At 41.3% G+C, this 27,760-nt stretch overlaps 1 protein-coding gene across 1 annotated transcript in view; it reads left to right on the plus strand.

Moving 5' to 3' along the window:
* LOC147197654 (calsyntenin-2-like) overlaps positions 1-27,760 on the plus strand; it is a 203,385-nt gene that overhangs the window by 82,169 nt on the left and 93,456 nt on the right. The window contains exon 2 of the mRNA XM_086125572.1: positions 8,022-8,144. Within this exon, the coding sequence (XP_085981698.1) occupies positions 8,022-8,144 (123 nt within the window). The remainder of the gene's footprint in view (positions 1-8,021; positions 8,145-27,760) is intronic.

Consider the following 27,760-nt stretch of genomic DNA (forward strand, 5'->3'; position numbering starts at 1 on the left):
GAGTGTCAAGGGAGCAACCCAGGACAGAACTGGCCTTCCTGACCAGTCGCTCCAGTCTCTTTCTGTCCCGGGCTGAGATGCTGCCTGACCAGCAGACAATGCCATAATGGATGGCCGAGGCCACCACCGAGTTATAGAAAGTCTTAAGGAGCGACCCCTGAACCCCAAAAGACCTCAGTTTCCTGAGTAGGAAGAGTCGGCTCTGTCCTTTCCTAATCAGGTTGTCCGTGTTTGTAGACCAGTCCAGTTTGTTGTTCAGAAGAACACCTAGGTACTTGTAGGAGGTCATCCTCTCTATGTCCATACCCTGGATGTTCATCGGTGCCGGTGAGGACTGTTTCCTGCAGAAATCCACAACCAACTCCTTAGTTTTCCTAGGGTTGATCTGGAGGAGATTCTGCTGGCACCAGTCCACAAAGTCCTTCGTCATTCCCCTGTACTCCCGATCGTCCCCCTCTGTAATGAGGCCAACAATCGCAGAGTCATCGGAGAACTTCTGAAGGTGGCAGGTTGGAGTGGCGTGTCTGAAGTCCGAGGTGTAAAGGATGAACAGGAATGGAGCCAGAACAGTCGCTCCAGTGCTGCAGAGAAGCCTGTCCGACTCACAGCTCTGCAACCTCACGTACTGCGGCCGATTTGTGAGGTAGTCCGTGATCCATGCTGTGAGATGGTGGTCCACTCCGGCGTTCTGCAGTTTGCCTCCCAGCAAGTTGGGCTGGATGGTGTTGAAGGCACTGGAGAAATCAAAGAACATGATTCTCACAGTGCTCCCAGCCTTCTCCAAGTGTGACAGCACTGAGTGGAGGAGATAGATAATGGCGTCTTCCACGCCGATGCCAGGCTGATAGGCAAACTGCAGCAGGTCCAGTGCCGGGCTCACCAGCGGTCGAAGGTGGGCGAGGACGAGTCTCTCCAGCGTCTTCATCAGGTGAGACGTCAGCGCCACCGGTCTGTAGCTGTTCAGCTCCTTAGGGTGGGGGGGTCTTGGGCACTGGGACCAGGCACGAAGTTTTCCACAGCTGTGGAGTTCTGCCCAGCTTCAGGCTCAGGTTGAACATGTGCTGGACAATGTCACACAGCTGGTCAGAGCAGGTCCTGAGGAGCCGGGAACTGATCTTGTCTGGACCTGCTGCCTTCCTCACATTCATCTTCCTCAGTTGGTTCCTCACCTGCTCTGTTGTGACGGACAGGCAGGAACCAGGTGACAGACTGGGTTGATGAGAGCTGGTTGAAAGAGGAGGGGGAGGAGAAGACGCATTTCACCGCAAGCAGTAATAGGTCTCAGTTTAATTTGGTGGTGTGTGTGGTGGTTGGCAACGACAGGGATTCCAGATGGACGAGAAGTTGTTTTAAAAAACGAAGCAAGGACAGAAGAGGGTTTTCGTCCGCCCCTTTCATTATATGTGGTGTCGGGAGGCAAAATAATGAGGCTAGAGTGTCGCCAAACACTGTATTTTCTAAACTGTGCCTATTCTCCTCCACAACAATTACCCTCACAACCTCACTATGATCAGGGTCATCTAGGTCACAATATACCAGAGGCTTTTCATATTCCGTAATTATTACACGTTCCATAATGTGACATTCATGTGCAGAGTGGTAGCAGTTTTATTACCTTCCAGACATATGATGCATATAAAAAAATCCTTGATTGAGCTCACATCAAAATTGTATGTTTGTATATCTGTAGGTGTGTACTGTATATACAGTAAGTGAACATTATATTATATATACAGTATATACTGTATATATATATATAAAACAGACTTGCAGTATTGACTCATGTACTGTATTTATGGGCCCATTACTTGGATACATTTGTACAGCAGAGTATATTGTCAATGAATAACCTATTATATTAATATAACATCAATCAAAAATCATTTAGAGAATGAATGGTAGGGGTAGAATTTTATGTTTACTTCATCCATACTCATGTAGCGTAACCTGTGAAATTTAGTTTATTACTACTTTTTGAATATTTTTGTTTTTTGGCTATATTTTTGGTGGTGCAGTGGCCGACTGGTTAACACGTCTGTCATGATTCGGTTTAGGGACCAACAGGTGGCACTGTAGGGCTCCCCCGGAAGCTGCACACCTGTTGGTCATAACTAATTAGGGCTTTAAAAGGACTCCTAGCCCGAACACTCAGTGTCGGGTTATTGTTGCTTCTTGCTACTGTCATGTGTGTTGTGTTGCTTTTTGCTACTGTCATGTGTGTTGCTGTTTGCTTCTGTTATGTTTAGTTCATTGTTATGTTTTAGTTTTAGTCATGGGTTTTGTTTGATACTTTGGACTTCGTTTGTTTTGGATTTAGTTTTCTTTGTTTTAAATACAATTCTTCAAATACACCCTGCTCCTCCCTCCTGCCTGCTTTTTGGGGTCCACCACCACCTCGCAACGTGACAACGTCCACCTCATAGTGCAGAGGTCCAGGTTTTATATTCGGTCTCTGGCCTTCCTATGTGGAGTCTGCATGTTTTCCTTGTGTGTTTTCTTCAGGTACTGTATTCCGCTTTCCTCCCACATTAAAAAAAATAAATAAAGCATGGTAAATTGATTGGACATTCTACAGTATATTGTCCCTCGGTGTGATTGTGAGTGTGAATGGTTGTGGTTGGTCTTCATGTGCCGTGCGATTGACTGTGCCGTGCGATTGACTGTGCATCCATCAATCAATACATTTTCTAATCCGCTAATCCTCATGAGGGTCCTGGGCATGCTGGGCAGTAGTCAGGGTACACCCTGAACTGGTTGTCAGCCAACTGCAGGACACACATCGACGAATAACCATTAGTGCTCACACTCACACCTGGCGACAATTAAGAGTGTTCCATAAACCTGCCATGCATGTTTTTGGAATGTGAGAGGAAACCGGAGTACCCGGAGAAAACCCACGCACCCTGCACTTCTGCACTGTGAGGCAGACGTGCTAACCAGTCACTCACCGTGCCGCCTCATCCATCAATCCCAAATAAATTACCCCATGTACTGTAAAATCTGCTTCATGCCTTTTGGATAAAGCTATTTTCTGGATCATGTCTAGCTTGCACGAGGATGCCAAAATTCAGAGATGAGTGCAGAGATGAGATGATTCATAAAATTGTGCAAGGCTCAAAGATAGCAGGGATCATTCAAATGTTGAGGGGATGAGAAGTGAGTCTCATCCTGTGATGTTACAACAAAAGGCTGAATGTCTGTCGTTTGCTGAGGGCCAGTGATGGACATCTTGGAGGGACCAGCTCGTTGTTACTGTAATTAAATATTTGTTGCTGTGTTTACTGTTCATGTTGCTGACGAATTCTTCAAAGCACTTTTGTTGACCTTGTCAATCTGGGTTCAATTTCTTGCAGATGTTTTTTATCCTTTTTTAATTACAACTGTTTCTTTTCCTCCGTTGCCCCACCCCCAACCCCTCCCGGCTCATGTTCTGATTGCAACACACACACCACCGAGGAGATGGTACCCAGTGGCACTGTTACGGTGGCACATTGTGGGCTGGGTCAGAGATTAATCAACCGTCAAAGCACCTCTTTCCACGCACGGAGACTCCAGTCAATTCCACAGCTCCCTACTTAATTGCTCAGGACATGGCAGGGGGAGATAGTCCTGCTGCCCGGCATCTGAGCTCCAACATTTATCTTTCATCCGTCACACAACGTGATTATATTAGCATGTACTGGTTTAATAACTGCTCAGGACAACCCCTGTGGCTGAATTTAATTGAGCAACAAAAATGGTTCAGTGGCCTATAACTTCACTCATTTGTGAGGAAACATACTTAGAGATGGAGCATAAGATTATGTGTAAATAAAACCTTTGCTTTTACAATTTAGTAAGTTACTGCAGGACATATGCAACAAGTGTGGAAAAACTGGAAGCTGTCAAGAAGAGATCCATCGACATGTATGTGTGCTGTGTATGTTTGTGTGCATTTACGGATGTTTCCCATTTGGAAAACTCGGACAATTTCCTGGCGCTCAAAATTTCAGTTCAGAACATTTTTTGTTTCAAGGCAGTTATGATTCTTAGTTTATGTGCTTAGAAACACATCAAAATGCTTTGGTCTATCACGATTGTTTCAAGTCCCCACCCCCTCAGCCCCACCCTTCTCTTGCAATGGACGATTCCATCTTCTTGATTCAGGAAGAGTTTAATGAAGTGAAAGGTAGTGAAAGTGAAACTGAGTTGTCCGAGTGACGTAGAGAAGAGGAGAAGGAAAACTTTTTTGATTACAAATATCAAATATCAACATCCATTTTTCCATCCATTTTCTGATCTGCTTATCCTCACAAGGGTCACGGGGGTTGCTGGAGCCTATCCCGGCCGTCTTCGGGCAGTAGGCGGGGGACACCCTGAACCAGTTGCCAGCTAATTGCAGACCACACAGAGACAAACATCCATCCGCACTCACACTCACACCTAGGGACAATTTTGAGTGCTCAATAAGGCTGTCATGCATGTTTTTGGAATGTGGGAGGAAACCGGAGTACCCGGAGAAAACCCACGCAGGCCCGGGGAGAATATGCAAAGTCCACACAGGGAGGCCGGAGCTGCAATTGAACCAGGTACTTCTGCACTGTGAGGTCGATACACTAACCACTGGACCACAGGGCGGCCCAAATATCAACAGCAAGAGCCGCCCAACTCGGGAACGACCTCCAAGTGGTGTTGGGCATGTCTTCGGGCTACGAACAGTTCTCAAACAACAGCCGACAACTGGGTCTGCAGGCACCCGGGTCGCTTTAGGAGCCACTTTGGGACCCAGTTGGAGGTTGCTCAACAGCAACAACAGCAGCAACAGCAAGAGCCAAACACTCTCACCAGTTGCAGTAGATAATACGATTCTAATGATTAGAATTCGTTCAGTGAATTGATTTCTACAAAGATTCAGAGGCATTGTCCCATGTTGTTGTCACACTTACGAGTGAAATAGATGGCATGCACCAAATCCGTCAAACCTGTCTGTCTACCAAAACATGGCCCGAATATTCAAAATCTTTGTCGTACACCGACGTCGAGAAAACCGTGACTGGGTTTGCCTCGGGACGCCCAAACGACTTTGCGAGAGACAAAGAATATTGATTATTCTAACAATGCAGCGGTTTCCCCCTTTTTGCTTATTGTCTCCGTGGAAGGTCACGGTATTCAAAGCTCTGCTTCGGTTTTAAATTAAACTCAACGAATGGGCGTCTGGCCCAAGTCCTTCAGTTAGCGCCAGATAAAAACAAGAATGGTGTGTTTCATTCCATTGACTGCTAAAGCCTTTTCATGACAAGCCTCAGGAAACTTGCCCTCTTTCCATTCACGACAAGGCATTACGAGACGCCATTTACTGGTTGCTTTTAGGTGCCAATGAATGTTGTTTGCTTCTAAAAATTGGGGTCACTTGGAGTACAATCTGAAATGGTGTGTTTTTCTTTGGCAAATCTGTAAGCATATATCCTATTAGTAGCTTCTGGAGCCTCAAGGCTGCCGTGTAGATGAATACTGGCCGGTTCAATCAAAATGTCAAGAAGACAAATATTGCCATTGAGGTGAGTCTGTTTAGCAATGAGGGGCAACCTGACAAGGTATTTATTGTTCAACTTTCCTGATGGATGTTTTAAATTGTCTCACTTACTGATTCATTCGCCAAAGATTTATAACCAAGCTTCATTTGTATTCATTCTTTTTGTTTTCTTTTTATTTATTTATTGATTTTTCTTTTTTAATTGAAGCGTCATGTTTGGGTACATACACAATGTCATTTAAGGAAGGCTGGTTAGCCACTTTTGCCAGATAACTACTGTTGTGAGAAGCCTTTTTAAGCATTTGGGCGACACTGATGCTTCATTCCATCCGTCACTGAGGAAACATCAATGCTGTCTTCAAATCCAATAATTGTTGGGGTCATTTGAAGACATGTCAGTGAACACTCCGTAAAAGTTCAATTCGGATCAGTCTTTGACACATTGTTACTCTGTGTGGCATGCAAATGAGACAGCAATCTGTGAAGCTATCCTAAGTGTCAAACTGTAGTTCTAGAGTCCGGCCAGGCAAGAGGCTGAAATGCTTCTCCTGGGATTCTTGCAATTGATGGGTTGGCATTTTCATTTGTAAACCCCTTTCTCATCTTTCACAACCTGTGGTGGACTGAATTGTTTGCAACAAGAGTGGAGCATCTGGCTGAACTCCAGGGTTATGTGCCGTGGTGTCAATCCAATGATCCCAGTGAGCTCTGATCGCTGAGATTTCTTGTCTTGTCTGCGAGGGAATGAAGGTGGTATCCAACTGAGACACTGCAGAGATGACCGGATGTGAGCAATTCACTCCTGATCGGGGGAAAAAAAATATCAACACGGTGGGGTCAACTTCGATCTGGCCTTGAGCCATCATTAACCAGTCAGAACTGTACTGTTGGTCACACCTGGCCAAAAACAATGTCAATGTCAAGATGCGACTGGAGTGATGTTATCTCACATGTAAATTGTGAGCTTCAGTTTCCTGCTACCTTTTCTATGTATGTATTTTATGCCCGGATAGACTCTCTTGCAACATAACATCGCTGATGAACTGGAAACGCATTGACAATCACAGAAATGTTTCGACGAAACGTTCAGCCCTGCCTTTGGCAGTCTTAAAATAATCATGCATCGCGCCACTAATTGTCATGTCAGGAATAATTAAAAGGTCGGCAGAGCTCCAAAGCTGTTTTATAACTCAACGTGAAGTCACTAAAAGACCCAGATTCCACAGTAGATGTCACACTTTGCGATCCAGTTCATATCTTGTATAGTTATCATTGTCAAGTTGCACAAAATACTCCCTACCGGCAGATTTGGCAGCAGTGATGCATAACAATTCCCCTAAAATCTATTGTACAGAAGCACCGAGTTAATTGATCCCTAAATGCCAAGGCTTGGCTTTTATAATGATTTTTTTTTTTTAAAGTATAATTTCACCACTTACTTTTTGTAGCAAGCCCATGCATATTCATCCCATGATAACACTGTATAACGTTTCCATCCATCAGCGCTTGTAGTAGCTCTATCAGGGCTGTGTAATTAGCCACTATTTACAGGCGGAAACTTAAAACGTTGGCTTCGGTAATGTTAAGCGTGTTTTTCTCCGGTCTCTTGCCGATTCAAGAAGTCCTCAGAAACATTACTAAAACGCACAAACCCAAAAAATAAAAAATCCATGCCAAATTAAATGATCAATTCAGGCTCTACATCAGAGTATGCTCCATTTTGAATCATGATTCTGATGTTTAAAATGGGAACATCATATTTTGTACATCTTTTGCTGCAACCCTCTGAACAATAACAGGTAATGAACTATCGATCTTACCATCCATTTTCTTATCTGCTTATCGTCACAAAGGTCGCGGTAGTAAACTCTATCGACAAAAATATCGGAGACACCTGCCCATTAAAACTACAAGTGGCCAAAATATGCAAATACGTCCAACCTGAACTGTCATTAAAACAGTCTTTTTTTAAATGTTTTATTTTTTGGTAATGGTGATTTTAGTGAACTTCCAGAGCTTAGTTAATGTTCCTTATTTTTAGTACACCATTAGAAAAAAAATAATGCTGTTACATGGCAAATGGACGTTTGTGGAATTTTATTTTGTTTGTTTCATTTAATCATTCTTTTCAGGTTGTCAGTTATTTTGCACATTGCTACCAAATCCAGGGTACTTTTACTCAATTAAAGCCCTGAATTATACCCGAAGCAAAGAACATTTGTTTTGAATGGACCTTCGATGAAGCTCTGCTGGCAGTGCATTGATGGTCATTGATCGAGCAAGACCCACTGCTTTGATTCGGATGTTTCACAGGAAGATACTCTTAAATGAAAAAAAGAAAGGGAATGGGAATTAGTAAACTGAGATGTCTTGAAAAACAACAAAAAACAAACAACCATTCCCCAATGTTTCAAATGAAGATGTTTACACATCTCCTAGCCTGTAAAGTCTTGCCCTTTCTGTTGCTGTGGCAGTGTATCACTCACACTGGCTACTTTGTCCCCCACAGTGAATAAACACAAGCCATGGATTGAGACGTCATACCATGGGGTCATCACCGAAAACACTGACGTTGTTCTGCTTGATCCTCCTTTGGTGGCTCTGGATAAGGATGCTCCCATCCCATATGCAGGTAAGAACACATTGATGCAACAATAAGTGCCCAACTATGAATTCCAAGCAATACTACACTTGAAACAACCACTCCAAAGCCATGTGATATGTACAGTATGTGAATCTTACGTTCAAGTTATACATTGTTCAGTGATTCGAGTTTCAATTTTTTTTTTCATATCAGCCGCTCCCATCGGGGGGCAAACATTAAATCCAATAAGTCCTTATGAACACACTTCACAATTATTCTGTGTGCCAAATCAGCCCTGGTGGGTGATGAGAAGCGCGAGGAGAAGAAGAAAAGATGACTGTGACTGGATTTGAGGATGCCCACTTTGTGACACTTCCAGCTTGTCCGAACGGTGCCAGGTCTTGTGGGAAGGTGTTAGTTCCAGCCAGACTGCTAATTTGCCCCTTGCATATGTTTGGAACTCCTTCAAGGCTCTCAAGCTGGGCATCATGGGTGTCTGTGGTCAATGTGTATGTGTATGAGTGCGTGTGTGTTGGCGGCGGGGGGTCTGGTACACAGATTCATGATGGCCTGAGGAGACTCACTGTGTAAGCTACCCTTCAGGTAAAAAGGAAGCAAATGATGTAACAATATGCGAGATCAGCTGGTTTACCACCATGTGACTTAGGTCTTGATAGTTTTAGTGACGTGAGATAAGATGACCTTTATAAGTCCTCCAATTTAGAAATATGCAAGTAATTTGTAAGGCAGGGTCCTCAAACCCATTTTTTTCGCAGGCCACATCATAATTACTGTTTCCCTTGGAGGGCTGTGATGACTGAAACAATATAAAGAAGTCAAGAACGTTTTATTCATTCTTTTGGTCAAGGAACTGTAATGAGGGGTTTGGTAACAAGAAAATGCTTACAGTACGTCACTGATTTATTATATATGAAAATTAGAAATGTTGGTACACATTTTAGCAAGTATGACGGCTTTTGCGGGCCATTTAAAATGATGTGGTGGGCCACATCTGGCCCCCGGTCCTTGAGTTTGACACGTGTTGTAAGGGAACACCCATAACACACACATACTCAGGTATACATATATTTCTTGACTCACCAATGAGCAGTACAAAGTAATTAATCAAATTTTTAATGCAGATGAACAATTGATTTTATTTTATTTTTTTCATGGCAAACTTTGTTTTTGGGCTGTCATATTTTTTGCTTGCATTTGACTCTTTCGAGCGACCGCACAAAGGGACATCTACTCAGGGCACAAGACTGTGACCAAAATGGTCGCATATACAATTGTTTTCAGCGTCTGCAAGTAAGATTTCCTCTGGTTGTATTCATGCGAGTGCATATAGTTTAATGCTTCCACCAACACAGGTTTTGTAAAACATTTTCCCCACATGTACGTATGTTTATCTGTGACCACACTAATGAATGAATTTTGGCTGCAACTACGTAATACATTTTGGGACTGCCTGTCAATGTCACCGGTTTTCTTTCTTTTACTGCTTTTCCTGGTCCTTGTGTGTGTCTGCCATCGCGCTTCTTTCTGATATGATACTGCAAATACAGTACCTCAAATGACTGACATATACAAACTATCAATATTTACATTTGAGAATTGATCCAAAGACGTTGCAGAAGGTATGGATCCACATTCTCCTCCAGCAGCAAGTGGCATGGCCATCTTGTCCCAGCACACTTGGCACTCTTTCTAAAATGATTATTAAATAAAATAAGTTTGGTCAGCCAGTGCCTTTGGGAACAAACTTCATATTCTGCAAAAATGAAATATTTTGCAGATGCAACTTGAGTCATTATCAGTTTGTATTTCATATGAAGCGGCAGTATGCCAATTACGTATATCACACATGATCATGTTATTAACACCCCATTAAAAAAATGTTTTTTTTTAAAACGGTGTGACCGACCAAATCATGTGTGGGTGTGACAAATCAATATCTTTCGCTCAACTGGGAAAGTTAGTGTCGAGTCCTGCTACTGTCGATGTTAAAAGGCACAGACGGTTGTATTGCGTTTACAATGAAAATGTTCTGTTGAAAGCATGCGAATCTGAATGACTGCCTTGCTTCTGGGATTCAAAATGGCCCGAGTAGTTTGAGTTCAAGATGACGAAGCAGACCCTTTGCCATTGTTCACATACTCAGTTATTAATGAACTACTAAAATGCAATCATCTTCCTCACTGAGCCCCACAGATGAAGCAAATAGCCTTTGTAATGAGATTTTTCTGGGTTTTTAACATTTTTGTCTTTGATGGGTAACAAAATCAATGGAGGAAGACAATCTTTGTGTTGCTTTGAGAGCAAGAAAAAAAATAATGTTCTTGGTTTTCCGCTATCTATTCATTCAGGCTAGAGTGGAGAGGTTTCAACAAAGGTGGTGCTTCATTAAAAATTAGAAACTGATGGAGTAAATGGCTGATCTTCTGTGGCTCATTTTGTGAAAATGTGGGTGCTTATCCTCTGAGTGAAGCTTTCATATACTGGAAGGGCTTGTCTTGATGTCATGAAGATATAATACATGATTGAATTATTATTACTTTTATTATTATTATCATCAGACGCAGGGTAGTAGGAGAACATTCTTGAAGTAATAAGTGTATCTTGTTTGACATTTGATTGATTGATCAATGGTTTGATTTCCATGCACTTTCATCAACAACCACAAATTCCATTGAGGCAATTTATTTTTCATTTCATTTTGCGACTTGAACCAATTTCTGATAAGATTCTGATATAAATTTCAATCATGGTCCTGCAAAGGATGTGCAGGCAGAGGAATGTTAAATGTGAGTTGTGAAAAAGATAACAGATTATGTCATGTCCCCCTCCCCCCTCCATACTTTCTTTGCTTAAAGTGTTAGTAGAAATAGAAATCGCTGGTCACAAGGAGCCAGGAGAAAAAAAAGGATGAAAAAAGTGCTTGCAAAAAGCAAGGTACTCGGGAATAAGAAGCCAATAACGCGAAGCCAAGGATCAAAAGCAATAGGAAAATATTAAAATACTTAACATCAAGAATCAATGAATAACGAGAGCAACTATGGAGAGTCGATAGAGATTTCGAAAACAACAGCTGAAGCACTCCAGCAAGCAAGGTCAATAATCTGACAAGAGACAAGGCAGCTTGGCAGTCCTTAAATACATGGCAGGCTTGATTGGTAAATGCTGAACAGGTGTGCCTGCTCGAGGGACACGCCCTTCACCCCAGCTTGGGCTGAAAACAAAACAAACAGACATGACGTTAAACCAGGGGTGGGCAAACTTTTTGGCTCGGGGGCCGCATTGACTTTTAAAATTTGACAGAAGGGCCAGGTCAGCACGAGCTATGGTACATTAAAAAAATAAACTGCATTTGTTGACAGTCCATATCAAACATCAACAGAACAAAAGCATGAAAGTACTGTATTAATATACTTTTTTAAAATGACGACAGTGTTGTTGATGACCTATTTTAGCCTGTGCATTTCTGCAGATGGGTTGTGATCAGACCAGTAGAAGTAGAGCGATACAGAGGTCCTAGGTGGTCGAAAAGATCCCCCCCCCCCCCCCTCCCTGTGTTCTGCAACTTCAAGTCAATGCACCACCTGGCGGTGAAATGCCTGTCATTACAAGTCCAATTGAAATGAATGCAATCATTTACATCGAACCTTAATTGTGGACCGACCTTTGGCGGGCCGGATTAAAAGGACAGATGGGCCGGATTCGACCCGCGGGCCGTAGTTTGCCCACCTCTGCGTTAAACAGTAATATACTTCAAGAAAGGTCCGTGCAGCGTTTGAATATTGAAATATTTTGGGTTATGTATAACAGATGCAAGCATGAGTTGACAAAGCGCAGTTTGTTTCTATTACACTTATAAGACAATCTGGCAAGCCAGCACTCCCGAACTTTTTGCTCAGTGGTTATTGCTCTGCACTCCCAAGCCGGTGGCGTGAATTCAATGCCCAGGGTGAGTGGCCACGGTAACAATAGAAAACACCACTGGTAACACATGTCCTCTGCAGATAGTGGATGAATGAGAAGCCTCTTTTGTTCGAAAACGAATGATTACCCCCCGTTGTCCAAAAACAACGCTGAAACCTCTTTGTTCCCTGCATCTACTGTGCTTTCGCACGCCCCCGGTTTAAAGCACTACTTCCTGTACATGCAGTACACACTTCTGGACATACATTTCCTATTTTTCTTGTCAAACTAAACGTTAGATCTTTACCTTTGCTTCGGTTAGCTGCACTGCCATATAAAACACACATATCAGTTTGGAGTTTTCTCAAGAAACTCTGCCTGTAATATGAACCATCCTTCGCACAAAAGATCTCTCAGAATTCCTGCAATTAAAAACTGTGAACTTACATGAAGCTGGAAGATTAAAGTATCTCCTTCGAAGCGGCCATTCTGTAAAGCTGCCGAAAAGAGAAATCCTATCCCACCGTACTCCTGAGGGCTCACATGGAGAAACAAGTATGTCTGCGACTTCCGGTAAAATTTAGATATTTGTTACAGCGGGTTTCATTTCACAGCGCTTTATTTGAACATTTATTTCTCTGCACCCTTTTTTTGCGATTATAAACCCCCAACGCATTGAAAAATGTTTTGCGCGGCTTGGGAACTTGCTGCACGGTTGCCGGTTGTACTAACAAGCACAAGAAGTTGAATTTGTGACTACAAGTGCAATGTTTTGAACCGGCTGCCCGGACGACGAGGCGCTTTTGTTGTGACTCGCTACAACTTCCAGCAGTACACTGGGAATGAGGAACATAGAAAACATTAGTCTGACAGGAATTTGAAAAGACCACCTCAATCATGTACATGTGCTCCTCTTCATTTTGTGAACAAAGAGCACATCACCACGCTCGCTTTGAAATTTGTGCGAATGTGCTTGCATTGCAACCCCCACAGGAGAAGATTTGCTGTTTGCCAAGTGCCACAATACCATCAGGTATGGTTTTAACGTGTGTTAGAGACGGTGACAATCTGTATTTGTAAGCCTCTGAAATTCTAAAAAAGATCAGTGCAGTATTTTGGATTTTATAGTCAGTAAGCGTTTTTGTCACTAGTGGCGAAAAAGACTGAATTGAAAGCGAGGTCTCAAGAAGAAAGACCAAAATTCCTCCTGACGATAATGCACGTCTGAACTGCAAGCACAGAAAAAAAGACATTGCTTTTTGATAAGGGCATCATACTAAGAGTGATTTTAAACATCTGAATTATAATTTGGTCATTCGAAACGTAACGTTTTTTGATACAGTCATATAACACTCGTATTGGTCCAGATAGAACAGAGGTATTTTGTTTCAACTAAATTTCCATTTTACGATTGCATTATTATTATTAGTGGTGTCAAAAATGGAACGAGAGGAGTTTCTAGTGAATGTAAACCAGAGGTCCCCAACCTTTTTTGCCCCACAGACAGGTTTCCTGTCAGACAATATTTTCAGGGACCGACACTTATGGCCGGATAAATACAACAATATAATATGATGTGACCTGCATGAAAAGTGTGGTATTTTCGAAACATAATAATAAACACGAATCATGAAACGAGGAACATTCTATCTGGCGGCAACATTCTCTGGTCGCTACAATGTTTCAACGTACCTTAAAAATAAGATACGCCGCAAAAAAATACGGCTCACCATCGCCGCTTATTATGCAGAGTTGGCTTGGTGCATGTGAATCTCCCGTTGAGATAAAGCCGTATTTGAAATAGGACTCCTGATACTGTCTATTAAATGTAGCCTTCACTTTCTTGAAAGTCGTAGGCTCCTCTTCTGTCCCCTGGCTGGGCCTTTTCCCATTTCCGAAAAAAACATTTCAAAGACGTTTATTTTTTATGCGGTAACCTATCACATGACCGAGAAGCGCACATTCACCTGCGCAAGAGTAACATACTGTAGACTGATATAACAGAGAATCCGGTAATTTTTCAAAATCTTTCAGATTCCAAAATGAATAAAATGAAAGGAATGTTAATTATTTATTCTTTCTGTGCGGCCCAGCACCAAATGACCCGCGGACCAGTACCGGTCCGCGGCCCGGCGGTTGGGAACCCCTGATGTAAACAGTTCTGAATCCCGTTGTCAGAGTGGTTTGACATGATTAAAAAAACAACAACAACAAATAGACATATGGTTGGGAGTGCAGCGTGAAGAAGAAATATAAGGGACTAAAATCAAAATGACTTGAAATAGAGTTGCCCTCTATTTAAATGTGGCTGCTGTAGACAGTCTTGTCGCTGTCACGTTGCAAAATTCTGTTGTAAGACACGTGAAATGTACAAGATCGCTCACCTGAATCCAATATACTCCGATAGCCCCAGTCATTGTGTGGCTTGACGCAGCCCGAGAACTTGTGACAGTCCAATTAAGTACAACTGCATATCAGGAAGCTTAAATTATTGTCATCCATCAGAGCATAAAATTGAGGAGCAACTCGGGAGAAGTAGGCAGAGATCTGCACATGCACGATTGGCATGCATGATTGAGAATTGTTTGTGGGTGCCAGAATTGCGAGGACAACATTCAATATGATGACAATGAACAGTCGCATATTCACGGTTCAGCATTCCTAATTTTGCTATTCAGCGATTGTAACAAAGAAAGGTCATAAAATTGTTCTTTTGCTTATTTTCTCGGTGAAATACTATCTGCAGTATTATGATATGAATAACTCGAAACAGTTTGTGCATGCGTTGCCAAATTAGCTGACGGTGCAAGCAAACATCTGCTCAACACAAATGTGTGGTTTGGCAGCACTTCCATGTGCAAACACTCGCTTAACCAATCACAAATCTTTCAGCAGCCGTGTAGGATTTTTGATTGACATCCAGCAGTAGGACAGTTGGTCGTGGCTAGATAAGATGGCGAAGCTCATGTCTGTGTTTGCATGCGTAGGAAACACGGCAGGAAACAGTGGAATCTGAAACAATAGCTCCGTGGAACATCGCTAAAATAATCCACGGCCGCCACTTTGTGTTGTCATTGTGTGGATCATCGCAGCGCTATACTGATCGCTCCTTTGGAGGCGCACTGATCTACAGTAATTCCTGCGCTTTACTGTGCAATCAAATTGCATTCGTTGTTTTACATCATACTGCACCTCGACAGTAATTTATCATCATCATGATAATCACCATCATCCGTGTGATCATAATCATCACAATTGCTGATGTGTACATGCAGGTAACATGAAGCGTTTTAGTGTACTGTATTTTTCAGATTATACGTCGCTCCGGATTATAAATCGCACCAGCCAAAAAATGCATAATTAAGAAGGAAAAAACACGTATAAATCGCACTGGAGTATAAATCGCATTTTTGGGGGATATTTATTTGATAAAATCCAACACCAAAAACACATCTCATCTTGAAAAGCAATTTAAAATAAAAATAAAATAGAGAATAACAGGCTGAATAAGTGTACGGTATACTAACGTTACATGACTGACATGCCTGGTAATGTCAGTCACAACGTAACATATTAAGAGTTATTCAGATAACGCTAGCATAAAGAACATGCTAACAAGTTTACGAAACTATCGGTTTCACTCCAAATCACTAATCCAATGAAATCTTCATCCTCTGTGTCACTTTTAAACAACTCGGGAGGTAGACGATGCGCCGCTTCCTCTTCTACATTGCTTACGTCAGACTCATCGCCGATTTATCAACACAGGCCGAGAGCGCCCTCTTGTGGTCTAATGCGAAAATAACGTGAAATGACAATCATGTGTTAATAAATTCACACATAAATCGCTCCAGAGTATAAATTGCACCCCCGGCCAAACTATGAAAAAAACTGTGATTTATAGTCCGGAAAATACGGTATTTAAAATAGTACAACCATGATGGAAGATGTTTTTAACCATGAATGTGTTTTGTGGTGATAGTTTGTGATATATTTGTTAATTCATAATGTTAATTCAGGCAAATGTAACTTTCAGGTGAGCAACAGTTCTTTGCAGAAATTTGCTCTTAAGAGTGGATACCTGCATACAGTATTAGCGGTTTGGCATTTGGGGAGGCACCTATTTGCAGAACATATCCCCTTTTATTCACACAAGTCCCCGTTTATTCGCTGTAATTTGTATTCCTAAAAAAAAAAAAATAATAATAATAATTAAATGCGGGCGGCCCGGTAGTCCAGTGGTTAGCACGTCGGCTTCACAGTGCAGAGGTACCGGGTTCGATTCCAGCCCCGGCCTCCCTGTGTGGAGTTTGCATGTTCTCCCCGGGCCTGCGTGGGTTTTCTCCGGGTGCTCCGGTTTCCTCCCACATTCCAAAAACATGCATGTCAGGCTGATTGGACACTCTCAATTGTCCCTAGGTGTGAGTGTGGGCGTGGATGGTTGTTCGTCTCTGTGTGCCCTGCGATTGGCTGGCAACTGATTCAGGGTGTCCCCCGCCTACTGCCCGGAGATGGCTGGGATAGGCTCCAGCACCCCCGCGACCCTAGTGAGGATCAAGCGGTTCGGAAAATGGATGGATGGATAATAATTAAATGCTATTTCAATGAGAGGCAATTATTTGCTGAATTTCCCTGTTTGCGGTCAGGCCCAGTCCCTATAGCCCACGAATGTAGGAGTCCACTGTATATGTGTCCTATAGTCACATTATTTCTTTCACTTAAATACTTTCTCCATTTGAGGTGTCTCCACTCCATCTTTTGCCTGTTAGCTGACATTTTTTATGTATATCGTTTTTGGGTAATATCATACAGGACCCTTTGCCATTGAATAAATGAGAAATTCCTCATCCTTGGACAATAACGTCTTACTGTCTGGCCTCTGCTTTGCCAAAGGCATGTGGATGTTTTTGGCCACATGTAACGGAGAGAAGAAAAAAAACACATAGTGAGGTCTGATAGGTGAGAGCTTGAGTTGCAGGCTATACATACAAGCCAATGAAGACTTTTTTGAATCTCCATGTCTATTTTTTTTTCACACAATCCTTCACTTTTGACCCCTCTTACTGCTGAAAAATGTCACTGTATTAAACAGCTTCTCCGAGTGTCCCTGCATGACATTTTCGCTTGTGGAAATCAAATATTCATGGGTGTATATTTTTGACTGGATAAATCTGTTTTATACCACAGCAGCACCATTAAGGATTATTATGCTAAAGCTTCCTCTGTTTAAGTTTTGCTATGCCAGGGACTCATTGCTATGCTGGAGCTTGCCACTTCAAAGGTGAAGCAGAGCTCAAGACCAGGCACCATAAGGCAGTTTCTCTCTCAGGGGTATTGATACTACTGTATGCTCTGCTTCCGGGCATGCACAGTCATTATCTTGTCGACATTGTGTCTATAGGCTGTCCAAAGCCAATCACATTGTGACATTTGGGTCTTCTGTGTTTCCTGCTCAGCATCAAGAGTTTGTGACTGCTTAGAAGTTACAAATACTGTAGTAATTTAGAAAAAGTGATTGAATGAATGAATCCTTTATTGTCATTGCACACTTGTTATAACGAGATTTTGCAGGGCCCTCCACCCCCTAAGTGTATCGTGAAATATATAAATACATTGCACTCCCCTAGACATACACACAATCACATATACACACGTTTAAAAATTGAGATTCAATGTTCTGGAATGGATTTTTAAAAATGGTGACTATACACTGTTCAAGGAAGGGTTAATATAGATTGTCTTACAAAATTATATGAATTTGTATGAATGAGGCATTGACAAGAGAATATGTAAAATATTCGGCACTAATTAAGATACAGTCACAGTTGTCTTACAAAATTATATGAATCCTGACAATATGTGGACTATTTCGGGTATTCTGTAAAGGCTTTCACTTCATGTCGTAGAATGAGCTTGTCCACACTGATTTGATTTGGGGTATTAGCAGTACATTCACACTGAGATACACAAGCATATTCACAAAACAGATATTTTGAAAAGATGAATTCTATCATCAGTTTTTCTCTAAATTTAAATGAACCACAACTTTCCATTGTGGTTTTTCCAGTTCTTCATAAAATTCATATGTTGTATGCAACACACACTAAATTAATTTAAGCATAAATAACTATCCAGTGGACATAAAAAGTTCCATTCAAAATGTGTCTTGGTACAACATTTTTTCAAAGAATACAGTGAAGTGCAAAGAATTCAATCGCATACAGCAGTGCAGCAAGTAACATTTCGGATTGCCCACCACTTAAGCAGAGTTTTAGCAACTCTTTGTCATCTTGTTCTAATGGCACTGGTTTGGCTTCAGGCTTCCGTTCATTCCAAGCTACTGGGATGGCTTCTGGAGGAAAAATAACTTCATTCTTTAAAATGGTCTCAACCTTTCTAATAAGTATATTTTATCGCTTCGAGCTGGCGCTTTTCAAGGTGGAAATGTCTTTCTAAGTTGTGACTTTTTTTCAAGATGAAGGTCTCCCTCCTCCTGTCAACTCTGTGGTGCGCCGACCATTAAGTTAACCCTTTTCAAAGGAAAATGTTTACCAGTGAGCCAGTATGACAACTGAGACAATTTAACATTTGCAAGATTGAATTTATTTGATTCTTTGTGTCCAGTCTAAACCCATCACAGTTGCCCTGAATCTCTCTACTACAGTACAATTCAAACAAACTATTTAAAATAAAATGCTTCACAAAGATAATGTGCCTTATAACCCACCCGACCTGATGTATAAAAATGTTATGAAATAAATCCGTTCATTGATATTGTGCCTAATAATGTCGTGTGCCCAGTGTTCCGAAAAATACAGCACTAAAGAGTAACAAGTAATAATTCCGAGCTATAACACTGAACTTCTCCATTATTGCCAGTGATGACTAATACAATATGCATGTTAAACTCGCAGCGTAACCCCGCTCATCAGCATTATGCCACTTTATCAGGATAGAATCTGATCTGACAGATGAACAATTGTGTTGAACTCCCGCCTTTGCCCAGCGGTGTCATTTTCATGTCCCGAGCTCTTCCATGCCATTTCCTCCCCCTTGCCCGATTCCTTTTGAGATACCGACGGCTATGCACAGTCAGGCAGAGTGAGAAATATGGTAAACACTCAGTGCCGTGCTTTCCTTCATTGAAGCTGTCATACTTCATTGATATGAAGAGCCAAGGGGGAGCATAAGAAGCTAAGGATAAAGAAGTAAAAACAAGCTTGTGAGGGGACTAAAGGGCTACGGTGTTTATCATCATCTGTTCTGCACTGAAGAAAAGTGACAAGCGGTGGTGATAAGAGAAATATAGAAAGTGATATATGTGGCTTGAGTATACACTTTAACGGCCTAACCTCGAAAGGGAGCAATTTGCCAAAATTTAATTAACAGTAACGTGATCAATCACAGCTCCAAAGGATGGAGCCCTTCCAGTGGGGCATGCCGCCAGCCTTTCTTCATCCTATAGCTCATTTTGCCTTCACTAAGCGGCAAAGGAATGCAGCAAATATTACACGTGACTCTTCTAGGTGCAATACATGGAATATTGCATTGTCCCATCACTGACAGACAATTTCCTTTTCAAGTCATATGTTTTGATTTGAGGTTTCCATGCCACAGGGGAACTATTTGATCAACATCTACGTTTCCGCCTGGAGTTCAGTACAGGGAAACAGGCAAGGCAGGATTTCAAAATTCGGGTTGACGTCAGTGAATGATGTTTGAATTGAGGTTCGTCATAACACGGTAAATGGAGTGCACTTTTATCACGCTTTATCTATGGCCATACAGGGCCCAGTGCGCTTTACAAAGCCTCCTATTCACTTACGGTATTTGAAAACATATCAGAGTCTACACCGGCGTGACAACCTATGGAAAAGTGTGTGTGTGTGTGTGTATTTGTATTTTTTTTTGTCATTTTTATTTGCACGTAGACAACAAAATAATATAATAGGCAGAAATATTCGATAAAACATATGTGCTGTTGAGAACAGAAAACTCACATAGGGTTTATAGAATAGATCTCACACCTCATATATCCATATTCAGACAGTGTATATATATATATATATATATATATCATTTTTTATCACACCCAATGCACAGTTAGTTAATGGCTTTTCAAAAATTCTGAATTTAAATTTTTTTTTTTTTTGGTAACTTTTTTTTTTTTAATTTAGCTTTCCTTAATGATAATAAGCTTGCGAGGATGAGAGATCTGAGGGTTGTTTTTTTTTACAGTTTTTGTGGCTGTCGACCAGAGCGACAGGAACAGGCCAGTCTGATGTTGGGGTCGCGACACAAAGTGCTCATCCATTTAGGCCGACAGCGGTGATGCTGAGCCCCAATGGAGCTGCAGGAGCAAGGCATGAGGTTATGGCCAATCTGCTGAGATGAATGACAGCTGCAGTAGCAGTGTTGGCACTGAAGGATGAGTGCCACCGGAAGTGAGCACTTGCTAAGCCTTAACTAGTGTCTTGTACCTTGCCTTTGTCCTGCTTAAATGACCAACCAAGTGCCCAAGTAAAGGTCAGGGGAACAAACAATAAAAATAATATGCAGGCATAAATAGTTCTGAAACTGCAGTTGGTGACAAAATCACACAAAGATGAGGCAAACTGCACCAGGGAGAACAAGATAAATCAATCATATGGCTTCAAGTCAGAATCTGGTTTGGTTACATAAGCTCACCTGCGAGTGAGAAAAATCAGTTTGCAAAAAAAGTGCAGAAAGGAAGGTTATGCGGAAAGCCGAACAGAAAAAAAAACAATTACAAGAGACACCGGGAAGACAAGATGGTGATAGCGTGCAGATCGACATATGTGCTCTCCGCTGGGTCTTTGTATGCGCTGGCAGGTCAACCTAACCGCAGGGAATCACAAAGGGCAAAGCAGGAGGGCGAGATATTCTCAAACAAAAGAAAAATGTTATGACTGGCGCATTTCAAGCTTGTTCCAATTGCAAATTTAGGTCCAAAAGCTGCCTTGAAAACAGAAGTTAACTCAAATAGAGGATAATTGTTTCAGCTCAAAACAAAGTTCATCAAATCGCTTTTATAATGTTCTAGTCATTTCAATATTAACTGAATAAAATTCATTTTGTCTCTGACTTATAAATGAACTTTTGGACCGTTTATCTCAGGCATTTTTTTTTAGGTTGTGACTTACTTCTTTCGAGTGTCATATGATGGCATGTGACACGTCTTCAGCTGATGTTCAACAAAGGCATGACTCACCTGTCAGATTTGACAGCCGAGAACATCACACACCATCATGTGACACTCAGAAGAAGGCAAAAGACTTTCGTCGAAACATGTCAATAAATGACAACCTAAATAAAATATATTACGATAAAGGAACCATCCATCCATCCATTTTCTGAATCGCTTTATCCTCACAAGGGTCATGGGGGATATTACATGATTCTTGGAATGTGGGAGGAAACTGGAGTACCCGCAGAAAACCCCACGCAGGCACGGGGAGAACTCCACATAGGAAGGCCGGAGCTGGGATTGAACCCATGACCTATGCACTGTGAGCTCGACATGCTAACCACTGGTCCACCGGGCCGCGATAAAAGAACCAAAAAGGTCAATTATCTCAATATTGTTCTACAAGTTGTGAACGATTTCACTTTTAACCGCACGTCGTGTCAACTTTTAAAAACAAGTTAAAACAAAGATTTGTTGTCCATTATAAGAGCATCCATCCATTTTCTAATCTGCTTATTCTCACAACGGTAACGGGCGTGTCGGAGCCCATCCAGGCCATCTTTTGGCAAGAAACAGGGTACATCTTGAACTGGTTGCCAGCCAATTTCAGGGCACAGAGAGACAAACAACGAACCGCGCTCACACTCACACCTCGGGACAATTTACATTCCATTAACCTGCCATGCATGTTTTTGGAATATTCGTGGAAACCAGAGTAGCCGGAAAAAAATGGAAGATGGTTGACAAAAAGGTGATTAAGGTCATTGGACCTGCGAATGTGGAACAAAATAACTTTTAAGAGGGTTAGGGTATTTAATGAAACAGTCAACATGCAGTGTATTTGTACCTGTTGTCGTCCTAATAAATTTGAAAGTACTACCCTGTGATCAGTTTTTATTCAGCAAGCCTAAGGGTCCTACTAAACCGAACAATAACATGCACATAACAAGCCACCACACCACTACTCTTGACAATTGGTTGCACACACCTACACTCACACACTCACAGTTATGCTACGATCACAACAGACACTCTGTTGAGTGACTCATCAGCGCCGATCCATTCCTTGTGTTAATGACAGAAACATGATCGATAACCTCCACTAAATGATGACTCAACGTGTGTACAAAGCCCGTCAACTGATAAGTGCAGTCAATGCACCTGCATGATGGATGTTGCGAGTGTTCTTGCCATCAGCACTGTTTTACAGGCAGTTGAGTTGTGGTCACTCTGAGCCCACCCTATGTCATCCTGGGGCTCAGCCAGCTGCTAGCAGACCTGGAAGAATCTGGATTAATGATGACAGCAAGATTGATTCAATTATTTTAAAAGGGGCATGCACTATTTATTCTAAATGATCATGTTTACCTTACAAAGCTGTGTTTTATATACTGTAGTGCAGTTTACATACATACTATGGCAGCATGGTGGACGACTGGTTAGAATGCCTGCCTCATCGTGTGCCCCTTCTTGTGTGGAATTTGCATGTTCTACCCGTGCCTGCGTGGGTTTTCTCCGGGTACTCCGGTTTCCTCCCATATTCCAAAAACATGCATGGCAGGTTCATGGGACACTCTAAATTGTCGATAGGTATGATTGTGAGCATAAATGGTTGTTTGTGTATGTGTGCCCTGCGATTGGCTGGCAACCAGTTCAGGGCTTACCCCACTTACTGCACAAATCAATGGCTGATGGCTCAGTGGCTCTCGTTTTAGTTTGGCAAATTAGAATAACAGAAGTGAAAATCAGTTGAAGCAACATGGTCAAGCACACATTACTGTATCAATATCACAGCGCACCAGCATGTATGACAAGTTGTTAAACGTAAAGAGAAATGTTGGAGACCTTCACCCATTCATGCTTTTATGTTGCTTGCCCTATTCACGTTGTGGGTAAGATGGAGCCTATCCCAACTGGCTTCGGGCGAGAGACGGGGTACACCTTGGACGGGCGTCCAGCTAATCGCTGACAGATATAGACACACACAAAAAAAAAAAACTACACTTGACAGTTTTTGAGCAATTTAGAGTTTTCACTTACCCTAACATGCCAATTTGTGAGGGTGGGAACCAGGGACGTTGCTAGGCATAAAGCTCTACTGGGGTACAGGTCAATTACTACAGTGATACCTAACTACCACTTCGCAGCCTGTCAGCCAGTCTGTGGGACAGTCGGTACCGCACCGCACATTTTCGGACCATGAACCAGTGAATGGCAGCAAAACGTTCACAGAACACTGCCCACTCTACCCCTTTCCTCCAGACACACACACACACACACGCACGCACACTCACAGACTTCCCGAACCCCTCTGCTGCACTCTTACTAAAACTACTACTTGCAAGATTAATGAATGTACAAATATACATTTCAATAACACTTTGATCACAACAACAAAAGTAAAGCAAAGCTGATTTAGTGTCGCTTTAGCAGACCTCAAACTGGATGGAGTCTGCGCTCACTGTAAAGCTGTGTTTTCGGGTGCAGTGGTGGTACTAGCTTGGTTGGCACCTTTTATGTGTACAAATTTACCGGTAATTAATTCCTACTTTAATATGAAGAGGATACCTGTTTTTGTTGTCCCAAAAACGTTATAGTATATTAATAATATTTTATTGAAGAAATGAGAAAAAAAAATCGAACAACTGTGTTTCACAATTAAAACTCTGAGATCTGTATAGAATAATTAATAAACAGTTTTTTTGTATTAACAACTCCAGTTCTTCATGTTATGTCTTGTTTAATGTAACCTTTACCGCTTACAGTAAAATAAATACAATAATAATAAATAAATAATACCTTTCTATCCCAAACACAATTTTGTACCAGTTCGAACAGGCCAAAGAAAAATTAGGCGTGGTATCAATTTTTATAGTTTAAGCAAATATAAGGTATTACTCTGCTAATACAGGAGAAATGATCATTGTCAGAACAGACAGCGAGACTAACTTTTCGCAGCCTGGTTAGAATTAGAACATAACTATTTTGTGTACAGTATTTACATTTTACAAAACATACAAACTTCATTGGAATTGGGGGTTGTATTCTTGGAGAAAATGAAGGAAAATGAGTTCCAAATACTTTCTTTTTAAAAGGAAGTTAAGAGCCATGCTTTGTCGGGTCCCTCCCCAATGACACAGGCAGCGTGGCTTTTGGACCCTAACACACAAGGCCAACTGTTTTTCTGATCATACTGCACAGCTCCAAATTTTTAATGCACCAGCATGTTTAAAAAAAGGTTATTGACTTGAGTAAACATAAACATGGTGCCGCTGAAGTTAGTTCTTGTGACGATCCACATTTATAAATGTTTCCACAGGCCGCTGGATATTGTTGGATTATTGGCGAGGTCTAAATCTGCACATGCGAGGGCAAGACTAAATTTTACTACTTTTGCAGACGCTTGTAACTGCATGCAGTGTGCTGAGAGGCACGAGAGTTAACTGATTTGCTTGTACCCTGCGGCAGGATCGACACATACAAAGTATGCTTTGAAGGAACTGCGAGCAAACCTCCATGGGTGGATTATTGACACTTGGAGCTGCCTTCCGGCTCAACTGTATTGTCTGTGTGCAACCCACCCGCCATAGCATAAAGATGATGGCAATAATCATAATAATAATAATAATGGATTCAATAATTTATTTCTGCAATGATTCATATTATCATATTCTATAGAAATTGCTTCAAAATTTAAAAAAGGAATTAAATTAAAGAAACGAGTTCTACTGTGATGTAATTTTGAGAACGTTTGCAGATCTCAAAAGTCAAAATTAAAATTAAGGACTGTATTGTGAAAACACATTAATATTACTGCATGTGTCCAATATACCATCCATACATGCATTATATGAACCACTCACCTCTACCCACCCATTTTCTGAATCGCTCATCCTCAATATTAATCAATTACATACGGTACACCGCAACAATAATTTCCTGTGTGTATAGCATTGTTTTGTACCATTTTCTCTCCACACACTTAAAAGAATTGTTTGTACGTGGTTCCAGTGGGACCTCTGTGAAAATTGTACTCAGTCAACCAAGCTTAATTACAGTCTTTCACAATAACATTAGGTTAGTTTAGCAATTAGCATCTTCTGTTAATTACCCCTTGAAATCCATCAATGAGAACGATCCTCGTAAGTAGTGTATCTTATATGCCTCCATGGAGGTTGTGATAACTGACTTAGGAGCGAAACCACAACGTCTTGTTTAGTCACCGCAACGATAGGCAGCCAATGACCGTTGCTAAATAACGGCTGAGGTAAAAGTAGAACTGCTATATATATCATTATATCACCAAGCTCTAATTTCCTTTGATTGATTTGTGATCATTATCCTGGGGAGGAAGTCAGTGGAGGTTAGCTGTTAGTGTGTTTCTCAGTGTATTTTAATACTTCTCTCGACTACTTTTCAGAGATTTCCGCGTGCAACCTTGAGGGCTGATTACGATGTGGATGCAAATGAATTGATTCCCGTACAAATGAACTCAAGATACTAATTCTATGCTAAGTGGCGCCTGTTTAATTTTATATTGATAAATGAATGGCTTGGCTGAGCTGAGAATAATGCCTTCTAATGAGATCAACTCTAATTGCCAACACATTGATTGTCTGTTAAAACAATCTTGCAAGGATTGTGTTGGAACAATTTAACAAACTGTTTCTGTAGAATGGAGAGATTGTAAAGTACAGGTGACCAAAGTATGGCCAATTGTAAATTTCTGAACGGATTAGGGCATTTAGATAGAAAACGCGTCTCTTACAACATTTTCTAGTTAAGAAATTTCTTCCAGAACCAATTAATTTTATAATTAGAGGTACCAATGTATTCATTATTTGATGTCCAAACCAATGTTTTTGGTCGACAGAAAGACGAGGCCTCATTCATGATTTTTGGAGGTGAGTTTAAGTTTGGTGAGCGTTCCACATGTTCTTGAAGTATTACAAACCACAAAATAAGCCTCATTTTATGGTACAGCAATAAAATCGGATGTAAGGAGAATTGTGACAAATCCTTACTCATTAAAATATACTCAGAAATGTTGAATGTGAAGTTGCCTCACTCGTACTTTCTCATTGGATGCATTTAATGCTACAATGTAGCAGCTACATGCTTACTTAGCACATCCTGAAAATTGTGTGAGCGTTAATTCACACACAAAAATGCTAAAAGTGTTCTTACAGTCTCATGCCAAACTTCCCACGGGAGCATCTGTGAAAGGATTCCACTTTCAAGCTCCAAGCAGTGATCTCCCATGTCTTCTATTTCCTCATCGTTTTCACTTGGAGATGATAAAGGAACTTCCCACCCTCCCAATTCTCTCTCACTGTTCTGATCTGTTTCCAGCAATATCAAGACTGAACAAACATGGAAAAGAGCAGATTTTGCTTTTTCAACAGTCTCAAGGGAGAGCCTGGGAGAAATGTAAGGGTTACAACAGAAGCAAGTCTAATGCCATGAAAGAATAGTTAGACTACATTTTGATTTGCACTATGCAATGTACAGTCTGCAAGTAGATTATCTCTGTTTGAAAAATGATTCTTGCCAGTAAATTTCTCTGAAATAACACTAATTGTAAAGAGGTCTGAGATGAGCGGCACAACTGAATAAAGTGAGCCCTTGCTATAAGGCGGTTCACCTTTCACAACTTCGCTGTTTCCCAGATTTTTTTGTTGTTTTGTTTTGTTTTGTTTTTTTGTGTGCATTGTGTTCTGCATCCTGATTGGCTAAAGGACTGTAGACCAATGTCAACAGTCTCCGCACCTCGTCTCTGTGCAGCTAGCCAAATTTATGTTTACAACAAACCACATTTTGATCTTTGGTTTCTTTCTATAGTACAGTATTGTAAAATGATTGTAAAAAAGAAATAAATAAAGCTGACTGTAACTGTCAGGATTCTGAATTCGTGGGAATACTGTATTCAAAAAATGTACCTTTCTTCCTGATGGTAAAATGACAATGTATGTTATTTGCTAAAGACTCCACACTTATTGAGGTTATTGTGCCCGCTGCTGTTATATTTGAGGGTTGCATTGAGTGGGCCGGAAATGGTTAATGTGAAAGTGTGAAGTGCATACGGCAACAGCTTCGATTTCTTCTAATTACTCCTACATTCCCGTTTAGAAGGTGAAATGATCTGTGGCCATGACTAATATGTGTTTTGTGTTGTTGCCATGCATGTAGGAATGTTGTACATTGTGTAATTGTAGATTTTGGTCCTAGTTTTTCACCCCAAAATGGTACCCATCAGCGATGGATGTGTGGACAATAAAAGCTGTTGAACATTGGTTGACTCGTCAAGTCTTTCTCAACGTGGAAGAAAACCTTGAGGAGCAGCTACACTGACTGCTTCACGGATATCGACTATCGCGGGTTGTTTTTGGAACGTAACTCCCAGAAACAAGGGTTCACCGTCCATGCATTCCACAAAATACTCCACATCTTCACTCGCTGTGCCGAACAACTTGTTCTGCTGTTGCTACTGACTCTCGTTTTGAGTATTCACCAGCCAGTGATGTTCGATACCATC

Source organism: Hippocampus guttulatus, chromosome 12 (assembly GCF_054856545.1).
Source record: "Hippocampus guttulatus isolate MCC_2025c chromosome 12, RoL_Hgut_1.0, whole genome shotgun sequence".
In the NCBI taxonomy this organism is placed as follows: domain Eukaryota; kingdom Metazoa; phylum Chordata; class Actinopteri; order Syngnathiformes; family Syngnathidae; genus Hippocampus; species Hippocampus guttulatus.